General features: G+C 44.2%; 1 protein-coding gene across 2 annotated transcripts in view; it reads left to right on the forward strand.

The window, feature by feature from the left end:
- The first annotated feature begins 813 nt into the window (after positions 1-813).
- The window catches only part of CLMP (CXADR like membrane protein), a 36,320-nt gene continuing 18,852 nt past the window's right edge, over positions 814-18,281 (forward strand). The window contains exon 1 of one of the 2 annotated variants that reach the window (XM_065040549.1): positions 814-1,775. In XM_065040549.1, the coding sequence (XP_064896621.1) occupies positions 1,748-1,775 (28 nt within the window). In that variant the 5' untranslated portion in view covers positions 814-1,747. Of the gene's footprint in view, positions 1,776-4,215; positions 4,708-18,281 lie in introns of those variants that run through there. The other variant, XM_065040548.1, reaches the window with a different exon arrangement.

The following is an 18,281-nucleotide window of genomic DNA, read 5'->3' on the forward strand; positions in this document are numbered from 1 at the left end:
AACTACATGGGGTTATACAGGGAACTGATGAGAGAGCTTGAAAGCTCTCAAGCACCTTGAAAGCACCTCAAGTGTGAGGTCTCAAAGCACAGGCTGGCAGCTCCTTCTCTTAGGTCTTGGAAATACTTTCATAAGTGTTCCCAAGGGAAAGGATTTTTGTTGTGCCTTCCAAAGCTTTCCTTTGGGCCCAAGTTGCACAAGATGGGTAAATCTGATTTGCAGTCAGCAGTGTATGATGGGCTTTTATTTCTGAGTATGCCCTTTCTTTAGAAAAACATGCTGTTGCTGCTTATGTAGATGTACCTTAGCAGATTTAATCCAGCTAGCTGGCGTCTTAGTATCTGGATATCGGTAGCAATACCCAGATGTGTATTCAGCTTCTTGAATGGTTTTACAGCCTCTGGAGTTTCAGGTAGCTGGTGTTACTTGCTGGTTAATACCCAAGCAGCCTAGCTGAAGGTGCTTTGCTTTTCTGAAAAGCAGATGTATCCTAGGACATATGGATGTAAAAGTGTAAGCATGATGTGTGTATTTGTCAAGTGCAATAGGTCAGGATAGTTGTGTGTATGCACACATGTAAAACATCGCTGTTGTCTTGCTGTGAGCAGCAAGTTACGTGCATGTTTTACTAAAGAATAAAGAAGTTATTTTCCAGCTAGTTCGGCTCAGTAGGTGGTTGAAGTTGTCTATGAACTCCCTGCCACGTTTGATCCTCTTGCAGAAAGTGAGCAGTTTGTCTTCCCTGCTGTGATGGCAGAAATGGGGTGTCTGAGCTGGTTTATAAACCCGTGTACTTGCTGACTGCACTGGGGTGAAGCTGAAGATGCGCTGTGAAGGTCTCTTGGGCTGTTTTAAAATGGCCTTTGGAGACTGAGTTACAAGTTGTATCCCGTAGTCACTAAATATAGACAATCAATTTCTGCTTGATTTGGGTTTTTACTTTGTCAGTGAAGCACGGATAAAACGCAAAATTGAATCAATTTTGGGGAATTTTTTTTCTCTCCTAGGAAATCAAAAAGGAAACCATGAGGCAAATGGAGAAAGTATTCCAGGAAGACTAAAAATCTTAATTCTGCTATTTACTAGCTACAAAAGACAGTAAAGATAATGAATACATGTGAGTGTGTTTATTATTCTGAAGAGCACATGTGTTTTTTTCGGAGTGTGTCTCTCTGGCCCTTGAGTGATGAATATGATTTTTTTTTTCCGTGCTGGATTTTTACTGCCTTGAAACTTAACTGTTTTGACACTAGAGAAATCCTCTTGTTTCTCCTTCAAAGGTAAATATATACGTTATTGCTTGAAATCAGCTCTACCTCACCCACACGACTGGTCTTCACTATTAATCCCAGCTGATGGTAGGGAGGGGCTCCTCAGAGAGGCAGCCATGTGGTGAACATTGAGCACAGTGTTTCCCCCGCTTCTCTCCTTTTCAGACAGGCAAAATTGTTCTACGCTGCTGTAGACGTGAACTCCTTGCTGCGCTGCCTGTCTCTTCTCTTCCAGAAACTTGAGGGCCTGAATTACCGGCCACAGAAGAGCTCTCGCTGAATCTGGATGGAATATGGACAAGGCGATGAATAGCAGAAGGGAAGAAAGAGTGAAGTTGGTTATTTTTCTGGCACATGGATGCAGTTACACTCGGTGCATTCCAGAGGCGTTCTTTTGAATCCTGTGCAGGTCTGCCTGCTGTTCCTGGGAGAAAAGAAGAAAAAGGCAGGAAAAGTCCCTCTTGCTTGGAGACGGAATGTCTGCACTTTCAATTCTCTTTTTAGGTAAGTTGGCTTTTTGGTTTTGTGTAGCGCTTTTAATCAAACTTCCATGTGCTCTCTCTGCGTGACTGAAATTCATTTCTGATGAGCTACAGAAAGGGATTTGTGAGCTAAAAACTTTTATGGAGAACTCAGATTAGGGTGGTGTTTGGATTCTGATGCTTTTCTTGTTGCTTTAATAGCAGGTTGATAGTCACAGACCTTTTAATACCTGGATTCAGTTTTAGAAGTGGTGGTTAAACGGACTCTTTGTCAAATCTTTTTTGTTTAAAGAAGGTAGCGCTTTTAAGCAATGAAATAGGGGTTTGAACCTCTTTAGCAAAACAAGGTGAACAAAATGTCTTTGTTTCAGGCATAGTGTCAGATTTGTTTAACTCTGTTTTGATTTGCTTGGGCATTTAACATTTGGATTTTAAAATAAAAAGGAATTATTGTTTTGAGTGATGCCTAAGATTAGAAACAGATGTGTTGAAGTGCAAGAGGGGAGGAGTTGGGGGGGGAAAGGATGGGAGAAGGGGGCTAAAGGGGCACCAAGTAAGAGGGCTGCTCAAAGAGTGGAAGGAAAAGACGTAGAGATTGACGGAAAAGGAGATGAGTGGAGAATGGGAAAGGAGATGTTAAAGAATCTATAGGAGAGTGAAGGCGGGAGGGCTGGAGAGGGCTGCTTGTTAAAGCCGTAGCTGCTGGGGGAAAGAGTTGGCAGCCCTGAGGTATTTGAGGGGGTTTGCCCACAAAGACTGACTCAGAAGCAGCCTGGGTTTCTGCATCTCCAGAGGCGCTGTGATGTGATGAGTGAGCTTCTGTCTCCTTTCTGCTCACCAGATCGTGCTGACAGGCGCATAGCGTGGAAATGTGTGGCTGGGCAAAGGCTGTGATTCTGGGGTCGTCTTGTGCCCTAGGAACCTGGGTACTGGTGTGAAAAAGCAGGTTGGTCTTTGATTCCCTGGGATGAGTTGAGCCTCGCAGGGTGGTGGACTGATGTGGTTGACGTTGCAAGGGACAGCCCTGTCGAAGTCCCACAGGTGTGGAACATGGGCTAGCCAGATTTCTAGGTATCCAAAAGACAGGCAGCATTTGTACAGTTGCTGAATAAATCATAGAGAAGGTTTTTGCTCTAGGGATTGCTGTTAGCAAAGGTTTTGTTTGTAGGAGTGTGATGAGCTTAGATGAGCTGCAGAATCTGCAGGAGAGTGCAGGCAGCAGTTTGTCACCCCTACATATCTGTGATGGCCATTTGTGTCTCAGTATGGGGGACATAGTGTGTGCTGGTTTTGGCTGGGCTAGAGGTGGTTTTCTTCCTAGTGATGTGTTTGGGGTTTAGAATGAGAACATGGAGAACTGTTGTGGTTTAAGCCCAGCTGACAACTAAGCACCAAACAGCTACTTGCTCACTGTGCTCTGGTGGGATAGGGAGAGAATCAGAACAGTAGAAGTGGGAAAACTTCTTGATTGAGACAGAGAGGTTTAATAAGTAAAGCAAAAACTGAGTGTGTGAGCAAAGCCCAATGAGGAATTCATTTGCTATTTATCAGCAGGCAGGTGCTCAGCCACATCCAGGAGCCAAGTAGTTTCAAGGAAACTTTTAAAATAAGGTGAAAAGACGTGCTAAAGTGTGGGCAAGAGCATGACTGAGCTTATTTCCCTGGTAAAAGCCAGGTAAATGAAGCAGGAGGGAGTGAGGAGCGGAAGGTGGCCTGCTGGTGTGTGTGCCTCTGTGGAACTGTGTGTGACATCTGATTCTCATCTCGTCTACAGCTGGTTGAAATTGTTTCAAATTCCTTGTGTAATGCACTCCACTCTTAAAAAATCAAAATGGAAATTTCCAAGGGAAATATGTCATTTTTCACTTGAGTGTAATAACTTCATAACAGAATGTTGCATTTCTCAGCAAGTAAAGAAACTAGCAAATGCTTTAATTGAAATGTTTCTTAATTGGTTTAACTTTTGCAGGTGCTGGAAGTCTCCATTGCCTACTTTCACCCCCTCCAAGTCAATTGTGAATATTTTTAGTGTGTTCTGTTCAAGTAAAAAGCTGCCTTCCTTGTAATCAAATATGTTTGTATGAGCAATGCTTGTCTGTGTGGCTTTGATACTGGTACTACATGAGTTTTCTTCACTTGTTGGCTGGTATATGTGCTCTGCCCTTCAGAAACCATTAGTTTGAAGGTTATGAGCAGTACATGTGCTAAGCAAAATCATCTGGTTTTCTGGTGTCCTGCTATTGGACTTGAACCTTTTATGTTAGTGTTAGAGGTTGCTTACCCCAGTGTACACTGGGTCTGCCTTACAATTGCCTGACAAGGATGTGTTCAGTGTGTTAGTGTGTTATATGGGGGTGATGTTGCTGGAGTGGGTGCAGCTGTCTTAGCGAAAGTACCTTTTGTACAGATGGGGCTGAGCTCTGTGGTCAGTGACTCTTCCAGCGCTGTCCCAGGGGTATGCACTTGCTATATTGAACACCAAGACTCTGTCTCACTGCACTGGGAGAGAGGTTATGGCATAGATCCTTCCAGTGCCTGTTGGCATGAGCGATTGGGTCTGACAGCGTGCGTTTGCTTAGGTAGTCACTGGACTTCTAGCTTGAAAATCTGTGATGATACGGAGGTGGCTCTGCAGTGGTAGGTGAGCCTGGGGCTGTGCTCTAGTGCACTGACTCTCCTGCTTAAGAGCACAGGCAACCTGCAATGTGCCCTATCGCATCTCCTTGAGATCCTTCTCCTCCAAGCCTTGCGATGGTACGCTCCAGCAGAGCCAGCTACCACTGCAGTGTTGTTTTCTTTTGCAAAAAAAGCACTCCTGGTGCCACTGAGGTTACTGGGAAGATTGACATTTTAATGGAATGCTTCTGCCTGGAACTAGTAAAAGGCAAGGGAGACTTCATTAAGCAACCTGAAAACTAAGCTGATGGATCTCTTATTTCTGCTGATTTATCCAGGTATTTCCCAAATTTCTCAATGGTAACTAACGGTGTATATAATACACTTGCTATTTCTTAGCTTTCTCATGGCTCTGTTGCCTCTGCCTGTTTGTTTAATGATACAATTAGAAGCTTGGTGGGACAAAGGCTTTGCCCCCTGTTTTTACAGCACTTTAAGCCAAGATGTGGCTCAGGAGTGGACTATGAAAAGAAGGATCTGTAGCTGTGAAAAGGGGCTTTGTGTGCCGTTTTGCTGGGTGGAATTTACCTTCTCTTGGTGTCATTGGATTCTGAAGGAATTAAGGTAACTTCTTGGTGTGTTTAGCTCAAAAGACTGTTCTCCCAAGGGCAGCTTCATATAACTGATATAACAAGTCATCTGTCCTGAGAACTCCAAAAGCAGTCAAAGCATCTAATCTAGGCCAGATTCAGCCTGTTACAGTAATGGGAACTTAGTTCTAGGACAGAGCAAAGAGCTCTTTAATACAACACTGCTGTAGGAATGTGTAAGGAAAGGGAGCAAAGAAAAGCAGCGTGTCCATTTGCCACTCCGGGGGAATTCAAAGGAGCTAGACATAATTGAGTGAGTTGCTATCTGGCAGGGTATCAGGGTTAACACTCCTTGCGAAACACATTCTTCTACAGCTGGGGATGGTTTGTGTCAAATATTTTGTCAAGACACTTAATGAGAAATGGCCCATTTCTCTCTAGTGCTTTGTTTTATATGGAATAGTTCAGATTCTTAGCATCTAACAAAAATATATTTGGGGGACCCTGTTCTTTCCATTTTATCATGAGGAAAGAAGGAGAAAGGTACCTTTCCAGAGTGAGGAAAAGCAGCATGCCAAAGTTGAGCTGAAATTATGAAGAGGAATTTATGTTACGGGAAATAGAGCCAGAGAGAAGGGGAGGCAACTTTTCTGAACTTCCCATGGAAAACAACTTGTGTTTTGCCTTTGTGCCCACCCTCGATCTTGCCTGTCCGTGTTTAGTTAGTGGTCTGTTTCTGTGGGGTACTCTGGCCCACTTCAGAAAGACATTTTGTGTAAGAGCTTCCCAGAAATGCCATTGCACAACTGGCTTGGAGATAGGCTGATGTTTATCCTCGGAATCACAACAAATGCCCCTGTTTTCCTCAAGGCAAATACAGGGCTTTATAGGGAACTTAGCAGGTTTGCAGTCTGGGCTTGGTTTGAGTTTTCAGGAACTGCCTGAAAAGAAATGTAAACGGTTGCTCTGACAAAACTTAGTGTGTGTTGGAAACGTTTTTTGTGTGCACGTGTGTTTAGTACCAATAAAGGGGGGTGCTGTGAGCTGCATCTCTGCATTTTCAGAAATGGTCTGACAGCCTTAGTCAAATTGTACCTTAGATTTCTAGTTACATCAGTTAGCCAAGGCAGTAGTTGTTGCTTGTGTGTCTCTAATGTATTTTATACACTTGCAGAGCAAGCTTTGCTCGTGTGCACACAATATTGTGCATTTCTTGCATGCGCTAACGTGTTACAGGAGTCTACTTGGGGTGCAGTGGGAGCTTGGCAGTGCCCTGTCTAAAAGATGAATGGATTGTCTTCTTTTTCCTCAAAGCTGTTTCTTGGTCTGTTTTTAGCAATGGTTCGTTTACAGAGGCTGCCCAGCAGAAAGCCAAGGGTGAAGTCAGGTCACTGAGGTCCGTGAATAGATACTCAAATGACAGGGTAGTGGAGGATGCAGAAACGGCTGTGCAGGAAGCACAACAATGGAAAGAGTGTGAAGGGATGGAAAGTTAAGTCAACAGAGGTGAGGAGGTGCATTTCTATCTTTTTTCATCTCTTTGATGCTCTTCTCACTTCAGTCTGTTCCTTCGGTATTACTGAGGGGAAGAACAGCATCTCACCTTTGCCAGCTGGCGGTTCAAACCTTGTCTAAAACATGCTTTTCACTGGGTAGAATACAGAAGGTGTATGCAGTAGTGGCTGGAAGCTCTAACAGTGGGTTAGCAACCCAGAATAAAGCTGGGTCCTTTTCCCAGAAGCTCGCTGACTATTAGAAGAAGCACCTGGGCAATGTGAGGAGGATGGGTGCTGCTGGACCTCAGCACCATTGCCAGGCGTTTCTCAAGCTGCTTTTTTGGTACCTTGGTTTCTTTGTGTGATTTGGCAGCTCTGTCTTTTCGTTGCAACAAGCTGCTAAGGGTACTGAGCAATTGTATATATGTCGTGAACAACAGTATAGATCACGAAACAACTTCTGTCCTCATCAGCTCCTTCATCTTCTCTAGGAAAGCATGTGGTAGTTTAAAAAGTCAAATGTTGTAATGCAGCATTTCTCTTAATGGGCCAACCCGGATTAATGATGTCGGAGTTGCTGTCCCACAAGAATCAATATACATTACAGTATATTTTCAGCCTGTCTCTTCTCCTGTGTAGCTGCCATCCATTTTTGTGGTTGGAAAATGAGTATGAAGCCTTAATGTATGTGACTTCCCAACTGATGAGGTAGAAAGGTTTAAGTTCAGCTTAGTGCCTGCAGTTTAATTGCCTTTGGTAGGAAAAGGTCAGTGAAATTTTTGTTGTGCTAATAATTTGCATTGGCAGAAGAGAGGCTGCTCTCCTGGAAACAGTCTTTTGAAATGGAGCGTGCACAGTTAGAGGCAACTGATGTCAATGACTAGACTGCATTTGGTCTGCCATCACACGGCACTGCTGCTTCTGGAGCCTGCTTTCTGGTGAGCGTCACACAAAGCTTTGGCTCAGCCTGGCAGGGCTGTATTGGGTGCAGAAGTGGGTGCAAAAGTGTATAAAGGCCATTGAACAGAGGAAGAAGCGGACCTATGGGTGGGTCTGCACAACCTCAAGGAGAGATAGCAGTTATGTCATGTGTCTAGAACCTTGCAGCTCTGACCAAAAGCCATTTTCCTTTTAATATGAACTCAAGCATAGGTAGAAGCAGTGATGGGCAGATCACTGACAAACTCCAGAATCCATCAGTGACAATTTATCAAGCTGAGGTCCTAGAACTTCTGTTTGGAGGTAAAGTGTCCGTTGTGCTGAGCTGTTCGGCAGAGCAAAGCCTGGGAGCCAACTGATGGTAGGTGGGAGTCCCCTGTCCTTTCCTCTGGCTTTTGAGAAAGGAGAACACTTGTCTGTCTCAAAGCCCGTGCACCAGCATTAACTCAAGATCAAACTGTTCCTTTTAACTAGCAGCAGAGGCACAATAACTCTAGCAATGCCGTAGTCTGTCAGTGAAAATGCCTTTCAGAGGCTCTTTTTGTAAAGGGAAATGCTGTGCTTTGCTGGATTATCTGAAGGGGAAACAAAAAGCAACAGCTCAGGAAAGCATTAGGGAGTGGTCAGTGCATGGGCTGGGAATTTGGATGCAGATCCCTCCTCTGATCTAGATCTTGGCAAGTCATGTTCATCCCTCTGTAGCTCTTCTTCCACTGCCTTGTACTTTCTACTCTTTGGCTATTTAGGCTGCAAGTTCTGTTGAGCAGAGACTGGCTTTCCCTGTGTGCATGGATGGCCGCTAGTACAAGCTAGGCCTCTCCAGAACTGAGGTGTGGAGAAGAATGGCTTCATTCCCCTCCCCTCCTTGTGCCTCAGCAAAAATATCAGAATTAGGTGGTTTTCCAGTATTTGGAATATTTGAGATGCATGCTGGCTGGGTCTCATAGCTCAGACTGCTTAGGCTATTTTTTTGCTTTTTAAAGACTTGAGAAAATTTTAAAGGCTGGAGAAATGCTCAATATAGACATGAACCTTTCCCAGAGTGCTGGGAAACGGTGGGGTGGCTTTGGGTGTGTGGGGGAAAGTCTTTCGTATAACACAGCAAGCCTTGAATATTGAACTAGAACAGGCTCAAGCACTTCTTTTCTGTTAAAAAAAATATTGCAGGGTTTTCACCCTTGAAGGCAAATCACTTTCTGACTTCATTGTTTAAATTTAGGTTTTGTTTTGCGGGGGGATCGTTAGACTTGAAGCGAAAGCCTTATAGCCCAGGGACTGTCACTTCTGATTACTTCCAGTGACACTTCCAATTATTTCCAATCACAATTCCAGGGACAAGAGGAGAAAGGAGCCACGTTCTCCAACATGGGGGCTTTTTATTTTCTGAACAAAGGACCATTTATCAAACCTCTGCAGAAAAAGGTACAGAGCCAGATTTGGAACTCTGTGGCAGGGTAATTGCAGAGCAAATATGCTGAAGTGAGACTTGAGGCCAGTGTCTGGCAGGGTGCTGGGAATCCTGCTGCAGATCCTGCCTTGTTGAGTAATATTAAGGAAATAGCTTCATTTTCCCCAGGCGTTATCTGGCACTGGGCCTCATTTCAGTGCAGCGACGCGCAGCTTCAGTGAATGTCTGCTAAATGCTCTGTGGGTCTTGTAAGACATGAGCGTGTGCAAGTGCTGCTCGTGGAAAGCAAACAGCTTGGTGTGCTCCAAATGGGAAACTTAAGAGTCTGCTGAGGGAACTTGACTGACTTCTAGGTACGTGAAGGGGAGAATTAGGTGCAGTGTGTTTTATCCAGTGGTGAGCCTATGAGCTATTGTGTTCTTCAAAAAATGAAGCAAGACATGATCGCCGGTGGAAGCCGGAGCACTACCAAAATTTGATGTCTCTGGTAGCCTTAGTTCAGACTTGAAGTGTAAAAACAGTCTTAAAGTAGTGTTACAGCTTTCAGTTGTGCACAGCAAGGCCTTTTGTTTCCTTAGTCATACTGCATTGGGCTGCGAGTGAAGTTGGGCCTGTTTGAAAATGCTGCTTTGTGCCTCAGTTGCTGTTCTGCCGAGTGAGAGAAGCTGGAGCCCCTGTGTTGCAGTTGAGGAGCCTTCCCATCGGTGCTACTCAGTGTGGCAAATGGATTCTGGCTCATCTGGCTTTGTCACAGCTCCTTCCAGTTAGCCCAAGGCTACCCCTGGAGTGAACAGAGGAGACAATTCTGCAGCTGTTAATGCAGAGGCAGTATGACCTGGTACAAGAGAAGCTCAACGCTCTGAGCTCCTCTGCTCTGGAGCTAATGATCCTGCATTGCACAATACTTTTCCCTCTGATTACTTGGGCTTGCATCTTTGTCCTATTTAGTAATGCCCTGGGCATGTTGCTTCCATTGTGGGATAGCAATGAATACCCATTAGTAAATGTCATTGAATGCAGTGGAGGCTGTGGTGTTTCTTTGAGTTGCCAGCCAAGCATCTTCCCCTGCTCCATATCCTTCTGTGAAAGCACGAGGAGAGAGGAGGAAATCCAAACCCAGAATGTTAATGGAAGAAACTGGCCCTTATTGCACCAGATGGAATGATTTAGGAAACCATTGTGACAATGGGCCATAAATGTGGAGGGGGGACAGTGTGTTTTCTCCTTATTACTGAAAATTGGTAATCTTACCAGCAAGTGAAGAGTGCATGGTGGGGGTGAGACTCAAAGGGTCTGTGACTTGCTCTCTCTGGATCAGGTCTATAAGTATCCAGGTTTAGGCTGGGTCTGAGTTATGGGAGGGAAGGACAGCAGTAGCTGTATATTCCTGATCTTGAGGGAGCAGCCCTGCTCATTGCTTTAAATCATTCTGGGGTTTTATTTTTCTGTGTCAGCACTGTCAGAGCCTATAATCCTCAACCGAAAGAGGCCATCCTGCCCTACCGAGAGAAGGACTTAAAGTGAGGAATCCCCTTCAGCAAGGATGTGGCAAGCAGACTGACGATGTAAAAAAGTTAAAAATGCCCTGAGCCAATATGCATAAAATTAGGGCCTGATTATGATGCAGAATTAGAAACAAAGCATAAAGAATTCCTCTAGTACAGGAAGCTGGTGGAGCCCGACAATGAGCAGCACTTAGTGCTAGCTGTGCATTGCAACAACAGTAATTGAGCAGGTAATGATTAGACGTGCTTTATAAACACCCACCGTCAGTTATGTTCATACTGTGCAGACAGAGAAGACTTGGTGTAGCAGATAAATGTTGTTTCTGCAGACATTTTAAATAGCAGTCAGTGTTCATATATTCTCTACATTACCCTCTGATCCAGAAGTAGTACATAATATATGAACATTTGGAGTAGATGCCAGGAAAAATGTCTTGTGCAGCTGCGAGAGATTAAAGATACTGGAACATTAGACTTGCATCAGTCCCGAGCTGTGATATGAATGTTGAGACAGGTTGGCCTTATGGGCAGAGGAGCTCTGTTCATTATATGGCTCTCAGGTTTCCTGGAAGACTGAGCAAGATCCTTCCCTTGTGCTTCAGGTGGAGACAGACTTCTTGTACAAGTACAGCGTGACTAATGCTTGGAAAATGGGGTATGAGGCTTGGTGGTGTTTTTACAGAGTCAGAATTTTGCTAAGAAGCAGCAATGGGAAGGCAGGCATCTGTTTTTCTTCCAGTTCCAGTGGTGACCCTTGCAGTCCATTGGAATGAAAAAGTATCGCTTGGAAGATTCAGATCTATTGTTAAGTAACTTGTCTTATCTCAATCATCATGCCAGTAGGTGGTTTTCTGAGTCCTTTTGGAGCCTTGGTTTTCCCCATCCGTAAAAAGGGAAATGTCTCATTGTATAATGTGGTTTATGGTCATCGGAGGAAAAGATGTGCAGTATTGGTAAATAGTTTGACTATGTTTATCAGCCTTCCCTTTCCAAAGAGCTTATAGCTGTTGTCCGTTTGCATTTGTATTTCATGCCACTGCGATGTAACTGTGTTCTGACAGAGCTGGCTCTTGCAGCATTTAGGGGAGGAAGAGTTGGAAATCTTCAGGAGCCATACCAGTCCTTACTTCAATTCTTTATAAATTTTGTAAGAAATACACTGAGCCATACTTCCTAAAAAGAGGAAATGCATGAGTCCTGTCTCCTGTGTTTAGAATAAACAGAATCTGGATAATTTAATCTAAGAGGAAAATGTTCTTTTGAGGATAAACAGCCTGAATAAAACATTTCTGAGCAATCCCATGACAGTGCCCTCCCCTTCACCATCCCCCAAACAGCAGCTTCTCTCCTGAAGGATGCCAGAAGCAGCTGGCTGATCAGGGGAACTGGCCTCACTGCAAACCAGACTGTAAATCTTACTCAGGATACCCCCTTTTCCCTGCTCCAGTCATCCTGGTACCTATAATCATCCCAAATGACCCTTGAGGATCAAGTGGGACCCTGCACGTGGGCACATTGTATTTGGCTTATTCTGCATAAGTGATAAATAAGCCCCATTGCGTGGCAGACAGACACTTGGGTTTTGTTTCTAGATGTTAATGAGGGCCAGATGCAGAGACTTGTGTGGTCCGGGGCTGGCGAACTGCTGTTATCTACAGGATGGAGCCATTTGATTTCTTCTCTACTAGGCAAACATAATAAACTATTTTCAGTGTTATGAAGCTGTTGCAACTTTTCCATTTGCTGCGCTTGCTGGGCTGAAAAAGAAGTAGGAGGCAGAGGGTAAACTAGCAGCTTCAAACAGGGAAATGAGGGTTTATATCTCCTGTCACTCCATATATGACAACTAAAGTTCAAATAGGCATGGTAATTGTTGGTGCAAGATTTCCTCATTAAAACTCTGTCCTAGACACAATGTCTGCACTTAACAAGCATGTGTTATACAATTAAGAAGTACAATGAGAGTTAGGATACCCACTTAGCCTGTTATCTTGTTTCCAGTTATTATTAGGAGCTGGTCTGAGGGAAGGAATACAGGAAGAGGGTAAAGAAGGGATTCTTCCCTGGCCAGATTTTTCCTGGTATTTGTAGTCAGCAAATGGCTAATACACTCAGTTAGCCAGCCAGACTCGCTTCTGTGGCCCATAGGTTTGCCACAGTTATTCATGCCCTTGATTCAATTCTGTGAGCTGTCACAATTGCATCAGACTCTGAGAGATGCCTTGGAAAACTCCACAGTAACCCTAACAAGTATTTAACTTCCACAGATTCAGCCAGCGAGTCAGACTCCTCCTGCCTGAGAGCAAACATGGGAATAAGGAGCTATGAGTTACTGCAGCAAATGAGTCTGACAGTTTATCTAAGTTGCTATTTCACTCCAATATAGTCCAGTGTCAGATGGAGGTGGGGGAAGAAAACCCACATAACTGACAGTATGTGGAATCACACGGTTACGTGGGAAACTTCTTGCTGAATATCAGGCAGTTAGGAAAAAGTATGGATTTGTATACCTGAAGTAATAAATCGAATTTAACTTGTGAGGCTTCTGAACATCTAATGTCTTCCTGAATAGGAGTCAAACACCTTGAATCTGTTTGCTAGTAGCCAGATGCTCTGTTTCTTAATGTTCATTCCTGAGCAAAATGCCACTGCCACTGTCAGCTGAGGTGGTTCCCATTGTCTGGGTTCCCACTAATGGTGCTGGTTTTGGAAACAGTCTCTGCCCTGTTGGAGTAGATCTTTGCAGAAGAGAAAGATGGAAGTATGTTTAAATCTCACTGAGAGTTTATTGGAAAACACTGGAAAACATCAGATCTCAGTATAAATAAGAGGCATGGACACTGGCTGAGTGCGTAGGTCTGAACTGCTGAACTTCAATGAATCTGACGGGTTGGATGTAATGGAGAAGACAGGTTGGATCACTTCTCGGATTGACAAAATAGTCTGGGGAGCCGGTTGAGTAATTTAAGCTTTGGCTTTGTTGAGTTTGATGCAGCCTTGGGTGGTTTTGTGGAGAGCTGGCCTTCCGGATCCCCCGCAGCCTCGCAGCCACGCTCTCTGGGCAGCTCAGGACAGGAGAAACGCATAAATAATTGGCGTGCGGTGCTTTGTTTAGGAGTTTGTGCCTGGAGACTTAGTCTGGACCGGGGTAAAGGTCCCTGCAGTAAAGCCCTGGCAGAAGGCGGCTTTTCAGCTTGTTAAACAATGCAGCCGAGCTGGGTTTAGCTGAAGGAATGTGAACTGTTTGAGACGGGAGATGACTCTGGGCTATGCTTACTGTCAGATATACACAGAGCTCTGTCAGAATGTGCTGTCTGGCATCTCTTGGCACCTCTCATGTTGTACCTGCTTACCTTTTATAGTTAATGTTTGTTTTTTGCTTTTTTTGAGCACCGTGTGTCTAGGCGAACACAGACACAAGGATGATGTGATAGACACTTTGCCCAGATCGAGAGACAGGACGCTGTGACTGTCTGAAAAGAGGGAAAGAATTAACTCATCAAGTTCAGTAAATCCCACCCTTGGTTCTGGCTGAGCCTTGGATCCTGACATCATCGGGTAACTGTTGTCAGAGGGCTCTGTAATCTGGAATATAAGGGTCTTTAGGAGCTGCTGGCTAGAAGTTGAGCCTTGACAAATGCCGAATAGAAGCTGAGACTCAAAGAATTATCAAGGAGTTTAATGTGCCACTAAAGCACCAAGTCAGTTCTTAGACTCTAAAATAGACCATGCAGGTGTCTGGCGGTTTGTTTTCATTAGTTTGTCTGTTTACTTTTTTTTAGCTAAGTTTCCTATGGAATAGAGGCCTGACTTACCCTCAGTCTTGTAATTTATCCTGGAGACATGTACAAGGCTTCTTTTGTTGTTTTGAGAAACCCCATGGAGTTTGAGGCTTTGTCAACCTCTCCAGCTATTTGAAAAAAGGTTAACAATCAGAAGTTCACATAGGAATTTTTCCTGTTGTTTGTACCCACAAATTTTTTCCAGCCTGAATCAAGTCTTTAAAAAAAAAAGGCTTTCTGGATATGCAGCAGTGATTTGAATGTTCTATCAAGATGAGGCTGCTTTAGGCCACAAGCAGGTACTATGTCTATAATGTATGGAATAAGGTCTTTGATTGTCCCTCCCTTTGTGTATGTTCTGTGCTGTTTCTTTTCCCGTCTATCTGCTGCTTCTGCCAAAGAGTAGATAAACCCGGAGGAATTGGAATCCAAGTACAGGCTTTTAAATTTGAAACATTTGAGTGGGTTAGAAATAATGTGAGGAGTTAACATCCCTGTTGCTTTGCAAAAAATATTCAGCTGTCCAGGCACTTGATAACCTAAAGATTTTAAGTTTCAAGTCCTATGGGTTTGCTGGTCAGTCTCAAATTGCCTCTTGTCTCTTCTTCTATATACAAATTAAGATACCCAGAATCATTACTATCTTTATTATCTGCTCTGTGCAGCATCTAAACAAAGTATATCCTTGTTTGAGGGCTTAGACATGTGGCTTGATATTATTACATTAGGCTAACAGACATCTTCAATTAGCCACATTTTGTTCTCAGAAAAACACAAGTAGAAGAAAATTTTTACTTAGTAATTTGACCCTAAAGATGAAAGGCTCTGATGCTCTTTTTCAACTGCCTCAGCCTTTAAAACAGCTGGATTTGCCACATCAAGAGCCTTACAATAGCAGGGAGGCACCAGGCCGCTGCTGGTGTTTGTCGCATTTATTTTTGATTGCTTATTTATTTGATCTTAAAAGTTCTTTGGGGGAATCTCTTATCGGCTCTAAAATGTGGTTGCGCTAGTGAAGAAGCAGTGACATTAAAAGTAATTGACATTAAAATGCTGTGACATTAAAATTAATCACGTTTGATGGATGCTCGAGACCGAATCCGCAAGGCTCCCGGGTTCGTGTTTTAGCAAGTTGACGTCTCGTCTCCCCCAGTTCCTGCGGCAGTTGTGTAACTGCCCTCCCCTCCCGCTGCTCCCAAAGCCCTGTGCACGGAGGGGATGGTGCTTCCCAAGGGAAAAGGGGTTTTCTTGGAATCAGCTGCTTAGTAGCTTGGGGTAAAACAGCTCTTCTCATTCTTCATCCAGTGAGCTAGTGTCAGATTCTCAAAATCACCATGGTACTGGCGACACTGGTTTCTTCATGGCAGTGTAAGGCTGATGATGGGAGGGACCACTGGGGTGTCTGGAGCGTTTGTTCCCTGTTTGCTGTGGCAGTTCAGGCCGAAGCAGCATTGCAAGAAAACCTTGCTCTTGCAGTATGAATAGGGATTTTTATTTTGTTGCCATTTTTAGTCATGGAAAATACTTAGTTTTTGCAACAATTGTCAGGTTCAGCAGGAAACACCGTCAATTGCCAGTTCTGCTCCTGTGCCACCAGCACCCTATGAAAAGGAAACTGACTTTTTCTTCAGGACTTGAAGCTTCTCAGAAAGCTGGAGGGGATGTGGTGTGACCTGACACCTGTATTTTACAGCCAAGTGCTTCAGCAGCAGCCGGGAACACAGCGAGTGTTGGGAATGGCCAAGGGCTGGTCGCTGCTCCTGCGCTTCCTTTGCCAGGCAAGAATCGGGTGGAGATGATAGCAGCCTGCTCATCTTCCTTTGGGTAGCCCAAGCTTGCCTGGGGTGTTCCCTCCAGGCAGGGAGCGAGAGGGACAGATGCAGCGCTTCTTATTTCCAGTGTAACGTTTTTGAACTTCCTTTTTTAGCCATGTGAAGCTTGAAGGGGCCTCAGAAAAATGAACCGATGTATCGGGCAAGAAGCCAGCTACCTCCTTGCAGCTCAGCTCTGTGCTGGCTTCACTTTCTGTCCTATTTGGAAACTAGAAGTAATGAGCTGACATGAGCTGATTCTTTACTTTTTTTCTTCCTTTCCCACTGTGGTCTGTATAGGGTGAAATTCAGCACAGTGGTTATATTGCTTTTTTCCATGGCCTCTTTTTGGCACTGAGTGGTAACTTGCATAAGATTAATGTAACTTAACTTTTATAAGAAGCAAAAAGACTGTGCCATCAGCTAATTTAGCTGGAATTAAAGCTTAGCCTGGTGCTTAAGGGCACTGATAACTTTTGCCTTCTGCAAGAAGCCAGTCAAGAATTCTTTCCAGTGTGTAGTTTGATTTGGATGGACCTTTTGAGTTGTACATCTGCCACTGATTCCTTGTGACCTTAGTCTTGTGTTCCTAGTTATCCATGAGCAGATTGAGCTTTAAATATCTCCTTTGCAAACTGAAAACAATGACACTTAGGAGCTGTTTAGACAGTGTTCTTACCTGGTCTGACTGCAAATACCTTCCTAGAGCCGGGGGGAGCAGCTGTGTCAGCTCCTATTAAAGGAATTAGACTTTCCTAGAGAAGCCAAAGCAGCAAAAATCCGTAAGTACTGCAAGTACTAGCCAAATATTTTGCTGGCTTTTTGTGGCTCGAGAACATGGGAAATTCTTGAAGTCAAAATTAACCCATTGGAACACTGAACAGCAATAGTATAAGAGGTTTATTTCATCTTTCAGGCCAGCACATGGTGTGGCTTTTGCGGAGAGGGCACCTCCCAGCCAACATGGGTTTATGTGCGTTTCCACCGTCACCAGTAGGGTATGGAGACAAAGGATGCAAACAGGAGTGTCTGAGCTCCACGTACTTGTTTCATTTCCCCAAATGCTGGATAACATAAAGTACTATGCAAATATTTAAGGTTTTACCTTAGCACATTTGCCGTTGCCCTTTTTATACTGCTTTCTGTGGTCTGTTAATGATTTAGTTATTTTTCTGGTACTTTGAAATAAATTTCAGTGTTCCTCAAGTAAATATTGGGGAAAACCCAGTGTTAAATAGATGTGTCTTTACTTGCAAGTTTAGGCAATCAAGAAACAGTATCAGGTGATGTATCTGATCAGTTACAATAGCTTGTGTTTTTTTCATAATGTGAAGAAGAAGAATCTTGAAGCTGGTACTGGAGTGAAGCTGGAGACAGCTGTGACCTTCTCACTGATAACTGTCAGCAGTGAAAAAAGGTTGAGTTAGTCAAATAAACGATGTGCTTGGTTATCCCCACAGCCCACCCAGGCCGGGGGAGCTGGGCTTTACTGGGAGTGTGGCTGACAGATGGTTGCCAGACATCACGAGGGGCCGGATCGTGAAGAACCCGCCACCCTGGCCCAGCAGCTGTGTGTGCAGTTTGTGTCATGGTGGCCAAAACACAACCATGGCACTTGAACTTGTCCTCTGTCCTTGTTTTTTCCAGCCAGTCCAGTTCTGAATAGTTCCAAGGATACTGATTCCGCAATCTGTGAGTCCCTATTCCTGTGGTTAAGTGGTGTCAGAGTGAAGTTTTGTCCTAATACCTGGCTGGAATTCCCTCTTTTGGAACTTGTCTATTGCTTCTCATCCAGTCAGGCACCTCTGAGAAGTGCGGCTTTGATTTCTCTATAATTCTGTTGTTCTGTCTGTAAGCTTTACATACGCATCCCTGAGGCGTGCAGGTTTTCTTACGTAAATTGAAAAGGACAGAAGCGAGGTGCAGAGAAGCTGTAGCTTATCCAGGAAACCTGACTTCTGCATTGGGGCTTGAGGTCCTTTTCTAGCTTGAGCTTTCCTACCAGGAAGCTTAGATGAATTTCCTGAGATCCTTGTTCCCATAGAACACCCATTTCCTTTATGATAAGTCAGGGCTGTTGATAGAAACACTTCTTGATGGTTGAAGAAATCAGTTGGTCAAATTGTGGTAGGGACCTCAGTCTGGATAAGAACACCTGGAAAGCTGAGTGATGCTTGGGAGTCGGTCAGGCCTCTTGGTTAAACTGAAAAGGAGGGTGGTCATGTGTGCTACCATTCCTCCTAGGCTTACTTTTGTATACTTCACCCGACCTTTACAGTATGTTTCTTGATAAGATGCCTGACCTTTTCACATCCGATTAGCAGATTTGTTCAACTGTTGCCTGAATCCTGTTCTTATCCTCCTCCCCTCTCCAAACCCTC

This window comes from Columba livia, chromosome 24 (assembly GCF_036013475.1).
Source record: "Columba livia isolate bColLiv1 breed racing homer chromosome 24, bColLiv1.pat.W.v2, whole genome shotgun sequence".
NCBI lineage: Eukaryota > Metazoa > Chordata > Aves > Columbiformes > Columbidae > Columba > Columba livia.